This window comes from Haliaeetus albicilla, chromosome 7 (assembly GCF_947461875.1).
Source record: "Haliaeetus albicilla chromosome 7, bHalAlb1.1, whole genome shotgun sequence".
In the NCBI taxonomy this organism is placed as follows: Eukaryota; Metazoa; Chordata; class Aves; order Accipitriformes; family Accipitridae; genus Haliaeetus; species Haliaeetus albicilla.
Window position 1 is genome coordinate 4,218,616 of NC_091489.1, and position 19,112 is coordinate 4,237,727.

The 19,112-nt window shown below is 43.2% G+C and overlaps 1 protein-coding gene across 19 annotated transcripts in view; it reads right to left on the reverse strand.

Moving 5' to 3' along the window:
* Positions 1-19,112, reverse strand: part of TANC2 (tetratricopeptide repeat, ankyrin repeat and coiled-coil containing 2) — a 288,324-nt gene that overhangs the window by 29,290 nt on the left and 239,922 nt on the right. For all 19 annotated transcript variants that reach the window (XM_069786690.1, XM_069786691.1, XM_069786705.1 and 16 more), the window contains 3 exons: positions 6,458-6,566; positions 1,984-2,106; positions 997-1,233 (listed from right to left, as the gene is read on the reverse strand). In XM_069786690.1, coding sequence (XP_069642791.1) covers positions 997-1,233; positions 1,984-2,106; positions 6,458-6,566 — 469 coding nt within the window. The remainder of the gene's footprint in view (positions 1-996; positions 1,234-1,983; positions 2,107-6,457; positions 6,567-19,112) is intronic.

Consider the following 19,112-nt stretch of genomic DNA (forward strand, 5'->3'; position numbering starts at 1 on the left):
CAGAATACGTATGAGAAATATTTATCATATTATAATCCATTAATATTTCTCATTTCTCAACTTCGGCAGCAAACAGTGTTGCCGTTTTCTATGACAGAATCAAACATCTCTGCCTTCAAACTAAACGTAGCTGGTTTTGGGGTATTTCCTCAATACAGTCAGGGATACTCAAGGAAACCTCTGAGTGGTAGGACTTTTGCATTGCATTACGTAGCCCAAATATTCCTTTTCTCAGAGACAGAATGTGGTTTCTTACCAACAAGCGTCAAGGAGTCACCCAACTCTCTCAAAATATCCCAACAAAAGCACAATTCTTTTTTTCCTTCATACTGTCCTCACATTATTACAGCCGACATGGCAAGATCTAAATGGGTACCTCAGTCATCCCAACTTTCATACCAAAACTATACAAACCCATATTTTGCTTTTTGAACTGAAGCTAAACATATAGAGAAACCACAAATTGTTTCCAGAGGCTCCACTTCAGCATAATTTTCTTCTTCAACAAAATATTTAAACTTGACTCATTATATACAAGTAAAACTCCAAACACTCACCACAAAGCTAAACAAAGGGTATTTTTCTAGGACAAGTCTGATAGAAGTTTTTGGAAAATGTGTCTCAAGGAGATATTTAAAGAATGCTCCGTGCTGCAAAAGCAATGTTGCCATTTTAACCTTGCGAGGTTCAAGGACTTCTCCAGAACGTCCTTCAGCAGGCCATCGGTGCAGAGTGATTAGGCAGTTCCTGCCTCAGACTGAATTCCAGAATGCTAATTACAGACTCTCAGGAGTTACTTAGGTTCGGTGTCCACACAAGATTTTCAAAGCCACTGCATTTTAGCAGAAAAGCCAACCCTCCACAGCAGCATCCTGGCTTCATCTGCTGGAGGATATTCTTTAGCAAGCAATACGTATCCTGCCTGCAAGTTGTGCCCTGCCTTGCATAAACACGGAATAGTTTAAATTGGCTTTCAGAGGAATGCGGTCGCTTTACCTTGGCCCGTTTCTTGCACAACAGCACAACGATACTTAGAAATCCCGCAGCAGCCGCGTAGCCAAGGGGGGTGAGGCCACTTTCCGAAGCGGCATCTACATTTGCCCCAAACTCCAGGAGCAAAGCCACCATCTCCGTGTAACCCAGGTGAGATTGGACACACAAAATGGGGGCGTTGTTCAGAACTTCGGTCCGATAATTCACGTTTGCACCTCCTAAAATCAGCAACCGGCTGACCTGCACAGGAAAAGAAGAGGTCCTGTTAGGTGAGTCTTATGGAGAGACTTTAGTTTATTTTCAGAGCAACAAAAGAATTTATACCAGGGCCCTCTGCACGCTTCCAAGCAAATAGTGAAGGACATAAAATGCCCCATAAAAACACTTGCCAAATATATGGTCCCATTTTAGGCATTTTTGCCTGTACGGGAAGGAGCTGGAGCAAACATCCATCCAGATGAAGGACAATCTGAAATCTGTATCACTGTCTGAAATCCTTTCTGCTGTAGAGATAAGTCACTTAAGCTAACACATTCATCCTTACCAAAGCAAATGGGCATGAAGTGCCTGAACTAGCATGTGAGCATGTTTGGCGTCACCTCCCAGTTAGTGCCTGTCTAAGCCAGAGCCCTTATGGGGCTGTCAAATTTCAACACCAGTTGTCGCATCCCACATCTTTGGGGAGGAAAAATGCAAGCGAATCATTTGGCGCAGGCGCAAATTCACTATTCACTCTCTGCAATTAAAAGGAGATCTCTGGTCAATGTAGAAGAGTGGGGGGATCATCCCGGCTGGTAACAAAACCTCAACTGAACTAACGGCGTCTCCCCAGCTCAAGATGAACGCCCCACAAGCTGCTCAGCACTGCCTGGGTAGGACCAGTGCCACGGGCAGGCAGCTCCAGCGAACGCTCTACGAACGGTACCGCGCATCGCTGGGAGCTTCTCGTGCGAGCTCTGAACCACCCCAGCTCTCCTCCTGCTCCAGTACCTTTATGTTTGGGGTGTAGAGATTTCTCAGAGATGCCAAAGCCATCGAAAGACCTTCGGTGCTGTAGGAGATCCAAAGCCCTTGCAGGATGGAGGAAGATACCCCAACTTTTTTACTCAGCCCCTAAAAAAGAAAAGATGACTTAGATCCAAGCTTCCAAATACGCTTAGTTACACTGGGCAGATCATCCTGGGTCTTTGGACTTCAAAGTGTTTCAAGACACTAACAGCTATACACAAGAAAACATGAAAATTTGCCACATCCGACCTTCGCAGTGAATTATGAAGCTTATAGGAAATAACTTGCAAAGGTACTGTAGCCATCTCCAAGGTTTAGGAAAGGCAGGATTAAACTGTGAGCAACTGGAATCCATTCAACACCCTCAGAAAATGTCATGGTAAGGAGCACAGCTTCTTTTTTAATAAAGTACACATTATTTTGGCAGAACTGATTAACAAAGTTTCCTTATTATTCACACTGTTAAACCAGATGACAATATCTGCTCACAAGAAGATAAATTAAGGAGGTCTCAACCACAGCCTAGAACAGTATTCCCATCTCTCATCCCAGACTGTCTCCAACCTTTCCGGCTGGCGTCCTGATCAGGCTATACATAATATGTAGAAGGTCTGACATCTTTGTCCAGCAACACTAATTGGCAGAGCACAGAACTGTTAAGCAAGTTTCCCCCCCTCCTACTGAAGGAGCAACAACTGCTCTGTAGCCAACACGTGGGAGCAAATGGCTGGATCGAAGAGAGAGGAACGGGTTTGCAACTCCAGCACCAAGCTTTGCTGTGTGTTGTGCTCCGTTGTGTGATGCGGGTATGCCCTATATGTTGCTGTTCTGCTATCAATTTACCATTAAAGTCTGCTGTTTCCATGGAAACCGTACAGACATCTTTAATTCTGTTTTGATATGCAAACCCTGATTTCTACTTCCTCGCATGCCGTGTGGTCATTTCTATCTGCGCAAAGCAGTGGGATCACATTTCAGTTTGTGAGTCTTTTGTATGACAGACTGACACGGACAGTGTAGGGTGGTGGGAAGAAAACCAGCAGCAAAAAGTGGGATTTATTTCCTCTAAAGGAAGATGTGCAGGAATCATCAACCGAGCCTGCTGCTGGACTCAGCTGCAGACCTCTAATACCTACGTGTGAAAGAGATTCTGAAGCATCGCACCAGCCATCAACAGATTTGTCACTTGAAACGGTTTTACCATGAAAAGAAGCAACAGATTAGACAAGCTCTTATAAATAACAACTCCATGCGCTTGTTTCCTTCAAAATTCAGGCTGCTAAATAGAGAAAAATATTTGCTTGTGTTAAGAGGCAGAAAAGAGCTCAGGAATTTTGGCCACCATTAAGCGTTGCTTTTGAAATGACACAATACAGGACATTAGAGGTCAATATTAAATTTCAGTGAACTCAGTACTGTGTAATTGGACAAACAGAAAACAATTTTATAATGAATGCTTAAAATAATTTAAAAATAGTTATAATACTATCAAACCCATAAATAAGCTGTTTGAGTCACCATCAGGACCAAGGGAAAGAGTATGTATTTTCAGAATAGCCATCTGAAGATAATCACATATGCTATAAAAATCTTAACTGCTGTATTAGAACATACATACTTAGATATTAGTGCAAGACATAAAAGACGACATTTATCCTTTAAAGAAAAAAAACCATCGAACACCATTATCATTCAGTTGCTGAAACAAAACCGCACTATTTCTCATTTTACAGATCGCATCTTCCTTTTTGGTTTCCCTTTTCTACCCAGAACCGTAGAGCAGGTTGAATCCTTCAGCAAAAGTAAATCCCAACTTGATACAACATCAAACCAAAATACCATCAGCGTTTTCCACCCTGCTAGGACCATCTGACACAGGACCAAGACATGGCTTGACCATGCACGTTTCACTTGAGTAACTCTGCCAACCCCACACAACCCCAGTTTTCAAACAGGTTTGCCTCTTTTGTCCTGCAGTCTTGTATGCAGCTGTCAGCATCCTTAATTTCTAACTCATTGCTTCCTCTGCTATTTGGCCATTGGCACCTTCAGCACAAGTTCTATATAAGGCTGTTTTTCAAGGAATATCAGACACCTTTACATACCTGTAGCTGTCAAAGCGAGTGTTTCTGCCTGTAATTGTCATTACGTTCTCAATCTGGGGATGAGGAACACCCTTTTCTGGATTACTGACATTTTAGCTAACTAATTTAAGATGAAATTAAAGACTTCTCTTTGGTTGATTTGCAAAACACACGTCACCCCAAAGTTTGGGTCTTCTTTTATCATTTCTGCACATTTTTCTTCTTGCCCTTTCATTCCATGCCAGGCTTTCCAAGCTGGGTTTCCATATGCTCCTGTTAAGACTGGTAATTGCTTTAAGATACTAAAACATTTGTACTTTTTTTTTCCCCCATACTGTTTGAGGACGTTTGTGTTTAAAAAGAGAAAACCAGCCAATCTCAGCCATCAAGTGAAGAAGGGAGTGTGAAAGCTTCTTACCACCCGTGGGTCAGGTCATCACCTTGTACCTGTGCATCACTTATCGAAGTGTCCCGTCATTACCTTGCACAAGGTACCAGTGGATTTGAACTGCTAGGAATTGGGGAAGGACAAGTAAGTTTTCTGCACTGTTTAATCAAAGTCTGTCTGTATACTCAGCTCTCAGTACTCCCTGGCTGGATAAAATGCTTTAGCCCCGTTCTAATCCTCTCCTGGCTTCATGATGGGTAAATAAAATAGAATTACAAAGGCATCAGGCCTCCATAAATACCTTCAAAATTAGGATCTTTGTGTCTGCGGAAAGCTGCTGCTATAACATGATAACTTCAGGAAAAACACACTGAATTGATGACCTGACACGCTCCCTACTTGGCAGAAAATCCATGCCATACTGGTAACTGCTTCAGCAAAAGATCAGACAGAATGAAAAGCCTGAATGGAAAAAAATGCTTGTTCAGAAACAAATACAGTCAGTAACAACAGGAAAAGGAGCCTGTGTACGTACTCTTGGAAGTATTTTCTTTAAAGAATGCCTGAGATCTTAAATACGGTCTGCAATATTCCAGCTCAATGCCTCCTTCAAAAACTCATGCAGCTATTGTTTCACTCAGTAAACACTCACAAATCCTCAGTAAACACTTGTTTAAAAAAAGGAATAAAAATAAACCTATTCAAGGAAAAGCGAAAGACTAAGTTTTACAGTGTTTCTAATCCAGCTAATCCAAACCCTTTCAGAACTTCATAGTACTTCTAAATAACATACTGTTATGGTTATCTGTCACGGAGACATACTATTCTTGCTGCAGTGTTGCAAAACCAAGGATTTTGCCGAGTGATTAGAAACAGAAGGCTATACTGACATTTTTCATATGCTAATTGGCATTTTCTACTATTGTAAATATTGCTCAATTAAATCTGGAATCTACAGGCAACTTGTCCACTTAACGAAAACTGTCATTTGTTTAGAGCCTGAAACCCTGTTATTTGTTTCTACTGTGGAAGTGTGAAGCGAAGAAGATTTGGAACCAGATTTAGATGTAAATGGCAGCTGAATAGTAAACTCACGGCAGAATTTGGCCTTGAGAACATAACTCAAAATTTGAAAATTATACACCGATCGGGTAATGCGCCAATCTGGGGTTCTTCCCTTTGGCTCCAGCCATCACTTTCCCAAATGAGCAGACTTTGCTGCTACACCTGATGGTGAATTCAGCACAGGGAACTAATAAATACAACAGGACTGACACAAGACACAAACTATCTATTTGCTCTAGAAATACAGGAGTGCAGAAGTTCTTAAGTCTATAAAATCATATATAGACCAGATAAAAGTACAGCCTCATTTTTACCATTGTTAAGCACCCACAGATCCTAATAGTTTTAAGAAATTCTGTATTTCCTGTGCCCTTACAAACCCAGCCTCTCATTTCCATCTTCTGGTATACGGGCTACCAGGCACAAGAACAATACTTAGTTTATGGGTCATATTGATGCTCACATCCAAGTTTGCCTTTCAATAACCCAGGCCTGAAATGTCTGTGTGAAGAGTAAAAAGGACCGACCATCAGATTTTAATGACGATCTAACCTTCCCTTTTACAACCTAAATTTTGGGTTGGATTCTTCAAAACCACTCCTTTTAAAAGATTTATTTTTTCTAGATGTTGTTACAGGAACTCATCTTACAAGGGAAGAAACCTCTTACGGTAGAAGAGTAATTTTAGGGAAGGAGGCTATCTGCTGAATTTACAGTCTGAAGGACGGTTTAATTTCAAGGATTTCTTATATACCACTGCCAATTTTCTAAAGCTCACTTCTACACGTTTCAGTAGCCTGAAGCAATCACACCTCTTACAGCAACCCTAAAACAAGAAGAGACTGAATGCTGCCAGTGTTGGCAGATTTTACACAGTGGGGATGAGGTTGGCGTAAGTCTTCATTTTAATTTTTGTTACCTTAAAAATATGTGCTTTGAGAATGTGATGTCCCAGTTCAATAGTTTGCTGTCGATTTAGTTTTCCTTCTTGACGGGAAAACCAGAAGGCAAGTAATGTGTGGCCACTCCTAAAATCAGAAGAAAGAGCATGTTAGTATTTGCGTGTTACACCAACAAAACAACTTTTGACAATTTTTGCTCCTGCTAAGCCTTCAACCTCGTCCAGCTTTGGGAAACAGACCTGGACTAATTCTAACTTGTAAACCACCAACTAATTGCATCCTTTATTATTGGTGATCACTGATAGCTCCAAAAACCCCAAACACTGGAGGATAGCAGGAATAAAACAATGTATTTTCTATGAGCAGACGTAAATTTGGAAACACCAGAGATACAATTTCATGAAAGCTGAAGTGCTACTTTTATAGTCATTTTGCAGAAGAGAACCATACTTTGAAAGCCTGCCACCAATCCTGAAGTCATTAGAAAATGACATATTTACAATACCCACACTTTGGGGGGGGGGGGGGGAAGTCCTTTAAATGGCAACTACATTCCCCATTCTGTGAAATGTCCTGCAAAGTGAAGCAACTTTATTTCCTTGTAAAACTTCTAAACACATTCTCCATCTTTTCCAGTAATGAAGGCGCTTCTGGCAACGACCTACCAGGTTGACAACCAAAGCAAATTAACTGAGCTACACACAGAGCCCTGTTTAAGGCAAAACATAATAAAAGAGCTAGTAACTTTCCTCGCGAACAGTGATTTTTACTGACATTTTTAAACATACAAACTTCCAGCTTATAACACCAAAGGTTCAACGTGGCCGAGTCTTCTCAAAGACGTGAGAAGCCGATTCTCTGCACACGCAAAAAACACGCAAGGCGCAAAACGATGAAGTATTGCAAACCAGTTCTGGATGAGATCGGCAAATACCCGCCCCACTGGGCACGCGTGGATGCGACAGCAGGGGACCCAGCAGGCAGGGGAGGAGGCCACCGAGGCTCCATGCTTGGACCTCAGCGGTCTGGGGACTTGCAGTCGTCATGGTTTTGCCAACAAATTAATATTCTTCTTTAAGCCCCTAGGTACTCCCAAGGGAGTCCTTTTTACCCGCTTTGTGTCTGGAACTAAATAAAAATGTGGCTACACATAAAAGCAATCAAACCTCTTCCAGCCAAAGAAAACAAAATATGATATCAACTGTGGCTTTGAAAGGGCTTCTAAGGACAGGGAACGTTGTTAGCTCATCGCTATTTGGTAAAGCAGAAAAGCGCTTCAGCGTGGCCGAACAGCAAGTAAATATTACAGAAGACAGAAGTTTTCACAACGGTGGGGATTTACCAGCGCATCTCCATCCAGGAATAATGATTATCCCTGTCTCAAAATAAACTCGGAATAAAAGTGAAAGGCTTGTAATGCCACGGCCAGGTGTTTGGCAAGGTCTCCCCCGTGCCCTGCCAATGAACCTCCTTTTGGACCGATAATACACGGATGCATTTGAGCGGAGCCCGATGACGCTTTGCCAGACCTCGTGGTACTGGTAGGATGTGGAGATGTGCCCGCTGGACGAGCGGGATGGAAAACAAAATGTCTTTTTCTTACGAGGCAGGACTTGATTCCCAGGTCTTGATAGGCGAAAGAGCACCACATCCCATTCACGTGTAATAAACTAAACTCTTTCACTGGTGAGTAATTCTGTTGCACCTCTCTCCAAAATGCCATTAAATTTACAGAAACACCATCAACTCAAATAATAAACTGTTGTCTGAAATCCTTTTATTGACTGATAGTACCCTTTGCTCTTAGGGTAACTTGAGCTTAAAAAGAAACTGAAGAAAACCGCTTTTTTTGCATGCTTTGCCTGTCAAGCTCCTCTCCACACCCTGGCCTGGCACATGGCGAGATGCCCACATGGGGAACCCACAGCTCCACGCCTCCCATCACTGGAGGAGAAACTCCTCCAGATGGTGCCTCTGCCCTCAAGATGTAGCTTAGATGCCTCAGCCGAGTGCTTAAAATTAGGCAGGATGCCTTTGTGCACAGGGCAGTGCCCCTGATTTCCACGCATCCGTGCTGTGAGAATTCTCCATACAGCACCAACAGAAGGGACAAAATGTAAAAAGCTGGGAAAACAGAAGGGCCCTGGAAGTGGTTGTAGCACCTTAAGTTATCTACAGCTTGTTGCCTTGCCTTCCTTTCGCTCTTCCCCTCTTTGCTCCCCATCTTTGGAGCGGGAGGAGAACATCAGGTCACAGCCTTTTAAAGGAGACAGACAAATGCATTTGCTCATTATACTGATTAACCTCCAGGAACGCCCGTGGAAAGGAGAAACAGATCAGAAGGAAACAAGTGACTATGAAACACAGCTTGAGTGTTGCTAGATACAGCTGCAAGTCAAGGAGCGCAGCAATTGCTAGATTTTATCCGTCCCCGTTCAGCCAGATTATGAAAACCTATAATCACCCTAATACACTCAATGCATCTCAATAGCTCATCAGATTCGCAATGCTGCGCTTACTGTTTGGAGAAGAGCCAATGCATTTACCTCCACTAAAAGGCTGGTGGTGCAAGTTCATTCAGAGCCATCGGCTCATTTCCCTTCTGGGGAGAGTCATCAGGCTGGCGATCACGAACCGCGGCTTTCTGCTCCAGATCCGAGCGTGGCTGCACAAAGGGACCCCGCCGCCACCCCTCTCGACCTCTATTTTTCACATCACAGAAGAGGAAATAATACCAGTTGTTTGCTTGTTAAAGGAAAACTCTTCGAAAATGTCTGGGAAGGCTCTAAATGGGGCTGTAACTGTATTAATCCTAAGCATGAATTGAAGATCCAGAAACTTCTAACGTGCCTTTTCTTCGCAGCGAGAGATGAAGTGCAGCTCCCGACTGACACACGAGCCCAGTTCCTAAATTGCTTTTCAGCTGCAGCCGGTAGGGTATTTACCTAAATTTAATTATATGCATGACTTTGGCTGTTATGAATAAGGCATGTATGAACTATTCCAGAATAAAGTACAGTATTCTTGAGTAATACATTACCTCTGCAATGCTTCCCAGACCTTGGCTTTGGGCTTGTTGATAAATACTTGCAGTCACTTGTTCTGTCAACGTTAATTGCATGCTAAACCAGACTCCAACAGCACAGGCTTCTTTACTTTTTTCTCTTTTCTTTTTTTTTCTTTAATACAGCAGAGGATGGCAGTAATGATTTCTACATCAAGGAGCTCAGTGAAATGATTTGCTTTGAATTTCACCACTGCAGAGTTTATCATGAGAGATTTTTCTATTTTTAATGTAAGATTTCTTTTTGTGAAAAATTAACAGCACTGCCAGCCTAGCTCTGGCAGCCTTTGTCTGCTCTTGCAGGCTGCCTGTGTCGGCTCCTGTAACGGCCAGGGGTGCCTGCGTGGATGTGCACATACATGTATATATAAAGACATAAAGATGAGTCTTCATCCTTCCAAGCCCCTGCATAGCACGAACGGGTGCACACATATAGCAGCTATAAGGAAGGCTAATGTAAGCAAAGGCTATAGATGGGCACAAAAGGGGAGATGCTGGATTCAGCAGAGCGGTCCCTACACATCTGCTCCCTTACTCACCCGAAGCTGAGGCACATATAGCTGTGGGGACAGAGCAAAGGCGACGCAGGGTGTTGGGGAGTTGGTACCTCAAGCACATCCCTCCTCATGCCCCTGTCCCTCGTGCCACAGGTGGCAGGGGACAAGGTGACACTAATAAAACACCAGTGTGACCAAAGAGCTGTGATGGAGCATAGGGAAACACGTAAGAAAATATTGAAAGCTCCTGATCTGTGCTTCATCTATACTACCCTATCCCTCAGGCAAAGTAAAAGAGATTTAAAAGGGTGTAAAATTATGCTAGAGTTAACGTATTGCACCACTGGAGTAAAGGACAGGCAAAAAATTAAGTGAGAATCGGTCCCGTTTACATCTGAACCTACCAAACTCCAAACTCCCCGACTGACACCCACATCTCCCTTCTTCCAGCTAATCCCATGAAACCATTCCAAAATCCAGAGATTTGACACTGTCCCCAGTGAATCTGGTCTTCCAAGAGACGTGTGTTCATATTTTATTCGGCTCTGCAGAGTTCAATTTTATAACTTCGGCACAGAGAATAATGTCTGTTCTGACAAAGCCTGGAGCCTCCTTTGCTTTCAGAAGGATGTCTGTCCAGACTGCAGAAAGGCCAAGCTCAGCTCAAGTAAGCTCCTCTTGCAAGATCGTTTAATCACCAAAATTGATTTATTGATTTTTGGAACTTAGTTTCCCTCTGATGTTATAATTGCGAATTAACTTGGAAGGAATTAACATTATACAAGAAAATTCAAACAAAACAGGGTATGCTCTTAAGCATGCGATATTCTTTCCTACAGAATTAAACACTGGTTTAATTTGCTGAGCTAACTGGAACAGTCAAGTTCAAAGGCAAGAGAAATCTTTCCATCCCTCGGGTCAGATCTCACTGCAGCAAGACAAGCTATGGACTATCTGATCAAAACCCATCACCCTGCCTAGAAGTAACTGAGGACACAGCAGCGCTGTGCTACCAGTTCTAGCTGCTTTAGGAAACTGCAGAGACACTTCCCAGTGAGTGGGACAAGAAACCGATGGCAGCATCGTTGCTGCTTGCTTTCTTCACCCAGCAGTTGTCTTGTTTGCACTGACCCACTCATACTGTAATCACGACTGTTCATTACACTGAGGAACACCTAATGGCCTCAACCACAAACTAGAAATCCATCATTCTGGGTACGAAACGTGAGATTTCCAGGCTAGAAGGAGCTATACATGATTATCTAAGCTTACTTTTTTATAGTAGAGATCATAAGGCTCAATCTATACATCAACAGACGCACGGGTCAGACTGGCACACCAAGTCTGGTCCAGGTAAGGCTCAACCCCTGTGTCAATAGGTGCACGAGCCGTACGCTTGCATACCAAGTCCAGCACCCTGGTTTCACTGCAGCAGGTCTCTCAGAAAGACATCTGATCATAATTTAGTATTTCAACCACGATGTTATTGCCACCAAGCAGAAGTGCTAGACTGACTATTTCTGGTTTACAGGAGACAAAGCATTGCACAAAAAATCCATACCCAGTCATCATCCTAACTCTTAGTGCTTTGTTACCATTCTCCACAGCCTTGCGTAATCTATGCAGTAAAAGCAGCAAAACTGCGATTTGTGTAAAGGAGAGCTGAAGAATCACACAAACCACTCACTGAGCATTTGAAAAGCAGAAATGGAATCACTTAACGGCATCTGGCTTATCCTTAACAACAATTTTAATTTAAGTAACAGCATCTTGGTGATGGAGGACTTGACATCTCGTAAAATCAATAGGCTCACTGGATGTTTCTGCCTTACCAGGGCGTGACTGAACACCAGTAAAACCAATACCATCCGCACAGCTACAATCCTGTTCACATCTAGAGGGACGTGAACAAGCCTCAAGAGCTCAGGAGCCTCAAGAAACCCAAGCTCCAAATGCAGCCAGCGCTGCCTTGCCCCACGTCCTCGGCCCCAGGCAGGCAGGGGAGACCGATCGTGCATGCGTGAGACGCAGCCAGGAGAGGAACAAACAGTAGTTAACAAGATCTGCAGCATTAAGAGATGCTTTAGAGCATTTGTGCTTAATGACTCCTAATTTTGAATGAGCTGGAAAGCTCCTTACCCCTCTGACATGGTATTAACAGCATCCACAGCTGTATCATTCAGGTAGAAAGTTTATTCAAGTAACTTGCAGAGATGTAATAGCAATGACCTCACTGATGCAGCTCAGCTATAACAGACTATGCTGCAGACCTGCTCGCAATACCGGTTTAATTTTTATTTCTCAAGGCTTTTTATTAAAGATTCCATAGGTACTAACTGTGCTGCACCCATATTTTATCAAGGGTGGGGAGTGCATGCCTCAGATTACGTTACATCCTTGGCTATCATAGAGAATGAGTTTGTCTGTAGCTTATCCGGGATAACAGAGCTGCATCCGTGTCAGGAGCTGATCCTGGAGAACCTCTACCCTACATGAAACAACGGCAGTCAGGCGTTGGGAACTGCCAAGAGAAGCAGCAAAGAGGAAAACCAGACAACTCTGATGGCACTCTTCAGATTTAAGGTAACAAAAGATACTTACAATGATTTAAAAATACAGAACAAAAAAGGAGGGATAAAGTACTGAAAAAAGCATTTCCAACTGCTTACAGGCCCTGACTTAATGAGATTTAAAAAAACAGATCCAGAAAGTAAAGATGCAATTCCCTTGTCTCTGTTCAGTTCACAAGGCTTTTCAGAAAATCTGCTGGTTGCCAGGAACAGATTACTTTATATTCAGAGAAAAGCGGTGTTGTCCAAGAGCAGTGTGAAAAAACTGCTGGCATATTTAATAAATATGTTGGATGGGGAAAATGAATAACATCATCTTTCAGTAAGCTCTCCAGTGGCTACACAGTCAACATACAGGGAAGATCTCAAAAGACCAACGGTGATACAATTTCTGTTCTCATTCGACCTGACGCAATTTAAAATATATGGGGTTACAGAGGAATGGGGAGTGTGATTTGGAAGTGCAGGAGTAAATGACCATGTGAGAAGCAAGATGGAACAAAGTCAGGGCCGCTCTCTCCTGAACTGTTGGAAGATGGCTTTGCTCCATAAGTGGGTCTTAAGATTTGAGGAATGAAATAACAGGAAGAAATTAAGCAACATTTCTTTCTTCAGTCAGCATTGGTATTGCCTCTGATGAACGCCACTTCTTTCTTCTCAGTGGCTCAGTGCCACAGAATGGATTACTGCGTGAGTATTTTCTTCCATTTCGATGTGAAAATGATACAGGATACAGAAGTTTACAGTCCAGAAGAAAAGAAAAAGAAAAGATTTTATGAGGACAGTAACTCAAGACACTAAATATATTCAAAAACCCCTCTGCATCCAAATGCTTAGGTTGCATGTCTAATGAGCCAGTTAAAACAAGCTGCTCTACTGATGTCCTTTATGATGGTAACTATCACATCTGCTCTCCATCTCATCTGTCATGATTTATAATCTGTCTCCCATTTCTCCTCTTCTCTTCCAACTGACACTGCAGCTGCAGCCCTGCCCAAATTTCAGAGGAAAAACCTGCAGCTAAGCCACTTCACTGCTTCGCTAGACACAGAGCCGGTGCATGAAGGAGCTCAAGTTTCCTTCTCTTCTGCGTGAACCTTGTCCTGAACCCTGTCATACACAAACACTGGCTTCTGATGCTCAGAGAAGTCCCCGTTACAGCTGCCCAACTTGCTACCACAGGCTTTAATAATTTATTTTTTAGCTCTGTACTTCTGCATGAGATTAGTTAACATCTAGAGATGTTGGTGATGTGGATACCTGCATAAAGTAAGTTTCCTACCTTCATTTTGTTGAGCTATTGCCCATTCTTTTTACATTTCAAAACGTACTAGGTTACCAGTCATGGAATCAGAAAACTTTATTCTTGAAGTCACATGCGAAGCCTAAACGTTGTATTCTCAGAGTCAGCACTTCGTCAGGTCTCTACCGCTTGGTGAACAGATTGCGTTTGCCCCTCCAATTAACTGGAGGACATTATGATGGATTCGTCTTTGTGATTCAAAAATATGGCACTCGCTATGGTCTGCTTGAGGAGTAAAATAAAAGTGCAAGAAACATTGTACTGTCATTCTTATGCTATGGGTATAGATGAAGCCCTACCCCAAGTCACAGGTAAGCCACCACTTCTACCATGCTCCACACTTCTGCCAAAATTAGAGCTGTGGAAATGATCTTAAAACACCAGACCCCATGGTGATTTGGTAATTAATTATACTAACTCAGCACAGGCCTTGCCCAAGTGCAGACAACCAGACAGCAGGCTGGGCAAGGAAAAAAATTGACCTCATGTATTTCGGTGACCTGTGGCATCCAGCCCACAGCTGGAGATGGCAAAACAACAAATTACAACACATCCCTCCTGGTTCTGTTGACACACCAAGTGCTGGCATGTACCTGTAACTGGGGGCACTCAGAAAAGCCCAGTGTGAGCTACAATACGTGCAGAGCTAAAAGACTGGCACTCTGGAGCCATGAAAAACACATTAAGAGAGGTAATTCCAATGGTAAAGCAATGCTAAATAATAATGGAAGCAGCAGCACTCAGCTCCCTGCTGCACCTTGAGAGCTGGGGCTGCTGCTGACTGCCGACCACTTGTGAAAATCTGATTATTTCATCTCCATCCTCACAAGGTGCTAGCGGGCACTGCATTATTCTTAATTTTCTACATGAGTATATAAAGGATTCAGATAAATCCTACACCCATTATTTTGCCTCACCTTGAATTCAAATAGCGCCTTGAATTCAAATAGCACCTTTGCTTTGCTGAGTAAAATCCATCCCACATGAATGCAGAGAAAACACTTAAGACATAGCCTGAGTTTTGGTGAACACTTGATCATTTCAGCTAACAATAAAGCAGAGTGTATTTTAAGAGCTTTTCAGAATCTTATAATATAAAAGAGGAAGAAAGTCAACTAATCCATGCACCGTAATGACAAAGTGAGCTATGTATGGAGGAGCTAACTGTGGATAATTTTCAAGAAGCTTATGCATAATGTAAGGACCCATCCTCCATTTGAAGCTGTTTGTTATATCCCTGAATTTTTATAAATATCATTTCCACTGACTTCTTTTCCTCCAAACTTTCTAAATTAATTATCTTTTGACTGAAGATTGTTATTTGTCAGATTAAGCATTCCATCAAAATGAGAAAACCCACCTCATTTTCTTCTAATGTATAAGCTCTATCATTTTGCTGGGTAATATATAAAAACATTAATTTTGTGTAGGAAAAGTCTCCACTTGCAGCATGCCTCCCAAGAGAAAAAGGAAAATGCAAAATACCTACACTGTATTGTATTAAAAGACAGCTCTGCTAGAAACCATGGCAACTCGGCGTGTTGGATTAGAGACACGTACTTCTGTTTGGATCGCTGCTGCACGCTAATCCATGCAGGGTGCCTTTATTTGGGGTTTCAGGGACAGGGACAGATTTGGTTCGTGCCATGTGGAAAAGGAGGGAAGAGATGAGCAGATGCCCTCAACCTCAACAATGGAGCTACCAGTACTTCTCACTGATTTTTTTTTTTTTTTTGTCATTTCTCAGATTATTAGATAGCTTCTAATAAAGTCAATGAGCATGAGCTGCCTGATAAAGTCTTGGTGCACTGAAGAGAACATCTATTGCAGAGTATCGATTCCTCGTGCAGTATTTCCAAGCTCGGGTTTCAGAGCCAGATCAGCCCAGCGGTGCCATCGCTGGACAAGGCACCAACACCCTGATTTTGAGAGATGCCAAATGCCTGCTGGTCTCTCTCCATAGCTGAGCATTCAGCTCTTCTGGAAACCTGGCCGCAGACGTTTGGGATTTCAGACTAACACCGCACCTGTAGTATCCATGAGAACAGCTTGGCATCTCCGTGCAGTGAAAACGTCCTGCACAAAGCAAGATATTCCTCCCAAGTTCTCTACCAGGAGACTCTCCACCATCATCACGCAGGTGACTGCTGTCCTCACCGCTCTTGCTCTTCTTATGGAAGGAAAAAAGCTGCTGTCCCCATCATATGCTAAATCACAGAGCAAGTGCAGTTAACCAAACATCTGTGCAACAGCAAGGAGCCAGAAGCAGAACAGAGCCTTTGTCATGTTCAGGAACAGTTTAAATTCTGCAGACAAAAAGCGTTCTTCGTTATGCTTACTGGCAGACTGGCCTTAATAAAGCCCAGTTTAGCAGAGCTGCTGCTCTGCCTATCCAACACCGCAGCTCCGGGTGCAAGAAACACCCTGGGTTGCGCTTTCGGAGTTCAGCAACAGGAGCAAGCCTGCATCGAAGGCATCACCTCTGCATCTTCCCACCTTCTCCGAGTTCCAGCCTGGCGCAGGGAATCGGGTATGGGATTCAGCTCATCCAAGTCAACAGCTAAAACAGCCCAGACAAATTGCTTCAAGTATTAAAGGAGATGAGAGCGACTGCTTGAGGAACAGATGCGTGGATTGCAAGCATCTAAAATGAGGTGAGATGAAGCCAAGCCAGAGGTGAAGCACTGGAGGTGAAGATCTAAATGCTTCATTTTGCTAAGGTCCTGTGGATGATGGCAAATTCCCTGAGCAGTGCAAAGAGCCTATCTCTACCTTGCTCCAGACTGAGCAGCGACAACAGGGGACATACCACCTGCATGCGCAATGCTGGGTGGTCCAGTGCCACCCTGAGAAGCAAAAGCCCAAATTAAGACAGTCATATGCATGCAATGGCACAGAGAGTATCTTTTTTCCTTTCTTAGCTTTCCTCTAGAAGAACAGAAAATCTGTGCATCTACCCCAAACCCTGTGTACTGGTTAGAAGAGCAGCCTGGACAGAATTCATTTCATCCAGTTTTATTTGTCAATTCTGGAGACACCTCCTGGTGAGCCCGTCACCCCGAGCTCCCTTCATAAATCAACAGGAGGAGATGCTTCCCAGGCACTCTTCATCTGACCTATTTTAGCCTTTTAGCTGATGATGAAATGAATCATTCTTATTTCTCTCCTTTGACCATAAAGCAAGTCTAGACAAGTAACTCAGATGTTGATACTTAAATCTGGATAGAGTAATTTCACTTCTGGGGTCCATATCTGACTACAGCTCTCTTATTGCCTTGCCAGGGCAAATCACTCCACTTCTGCCTCTCTCACAGTCCCTTCATCAGCAGCACAGGGATAAAACATTTTATTAGGGTTGTAAAAGCATGGAAAATAATTGCATGGAAGTTTCTGATTAAGTCTAGGCAGAAAACAGCACAGCATTATAGCAGAATTTAGGTTAAGAAATACAAGCGTAAGAGTGAACGTACAAGAATGACCATTTTCTCTGTGCACCAGTCACAAAGGATTGGGTCTTTCCCTAAAATGTTTTATGTTATTTGTCAACTAAGACGCTTGGTTAATAGTGCTACACTGACAGGCTGGAGAAGTCATTACTGCAATGCTGGTTAAACGCTCTGACAAAAGCTTTTTTGGTTCCCTGTTATTAAACAACGGTGGATGCTGGGGGGGTTCCCCTGCGGGTGAGCCTGCAGCGATAGCGTTCCCCTTCAATACCAATTAGCCTTTGCTTTGGACAGCAAACGCACGGTGAGCGTTCAAAGAAGAGGGTTAGCATCTCAACAGGCTAACACAAGAACCTGGAGGATGGAGATCTGTTGTTTATCTTAAAAGCGTAGAAAAATGCGATAATTTCTGGACATTGTGTTCCTCCTCTCCCCTCTTTTCCGTACTTCTGAGAACATGGGAACTCACTCATTAATGAAACGAGGAAGATTACCCCAGCTGCAGTGCCACGGACACAAGGCCCATTATCCCAATTTCCTTCGTAACATCCTCACACCTGGACACTCTGTCAGGGTAAGTCAATTAAGAGCAGCTTCACAAAACCACATTTCACTTCAAAGCTCTTCTCCTGGGGAAAAAATCAGCCTCAGCAACCTGACTCTTTACGTATCGACATGGCAAGGTCAAAAAGCTTCACATTAACGGCACATTTCTGCAGTGCTGGACGATGAACTCGAGGAGCGGTCTATACAGTTGCCATGTCTTCTCAATTCCCAAGCAAGCAGAAAGAAATCAAACTGGCTGTGAACAGCCCCGACGCAGGCAAATTTTCATAGGCTACTCCTATGAGCTCCGTCAGTGGCAAGCTGTGCTTCTTTTAGAAGAAATAAAATGAAAAATCATTACTTATCTTAATTGTCACTAAGGGTTTACCATCCTCTGAGCTCAACATCTTAATATTAGCTCTTCCCTGAGAGCTGGACAGGATTTTGAGGAGCACGATAGCTGAATCTCAGGGGCTCCTCTCAATTAATCACTGAAATGTATCCTGTTTCATTATCTACCATCAGAGTATAATGTAATTAGCGCGCATTATACATTAGAGATATTTATTAGTCCTCCACTATGTATGGACTCACACTCAAGGCAGTGGAAGCCCGTTATATGCCTTGTAACTTCTTTTTCACCAGCAGCAAGGAGCTGAGTCGGGTTAACTCTGCAGGGACTCCCTACTTGCAAAGAGCATGAGTGTTCCCCGTACACTTTAAAGTCACCATTAATTTATCACGTGAAACGGCACATATGGGACAAAAAGTAACGCCTGAAAGTCTCCCGAACGGTCCTGAGGGCAGTGCAACATGTTTGTGAGGTTCATGAAAGACGGCACCAAATCCGAACCCTGAGCAGAGATTTATCACATTGCTGGTGACTTGTCGAGCGAATACAGGCTGATCTGTGCCTTTGTGCTAAAAATCACACACGGCTCCACGCCTGGTTTCAGTGAAAAACCATCTAAAATGCAGCACGTTTGAGTTTCATTCTGAATTTGGTATTCTGAGAGCGTCCTTACCCATCGCTGTGAGAATGAAGAGGAGTATTTCTGGACCCAGAGAACCAAAGCTCCCACGTTACCCAGCCGTATGCCTTGCTACCACACGCAGCACCCAACACACGCAGGTGCCTTACCCAGCAGGTAAGCATCCTGCACCTTAAATTTATTTTCATGGTAAATAAGGAAAGTAGGGATTTTTCCAAGTTGCTCTCGCTATGGTTCATTATGGCAAGTGCTGT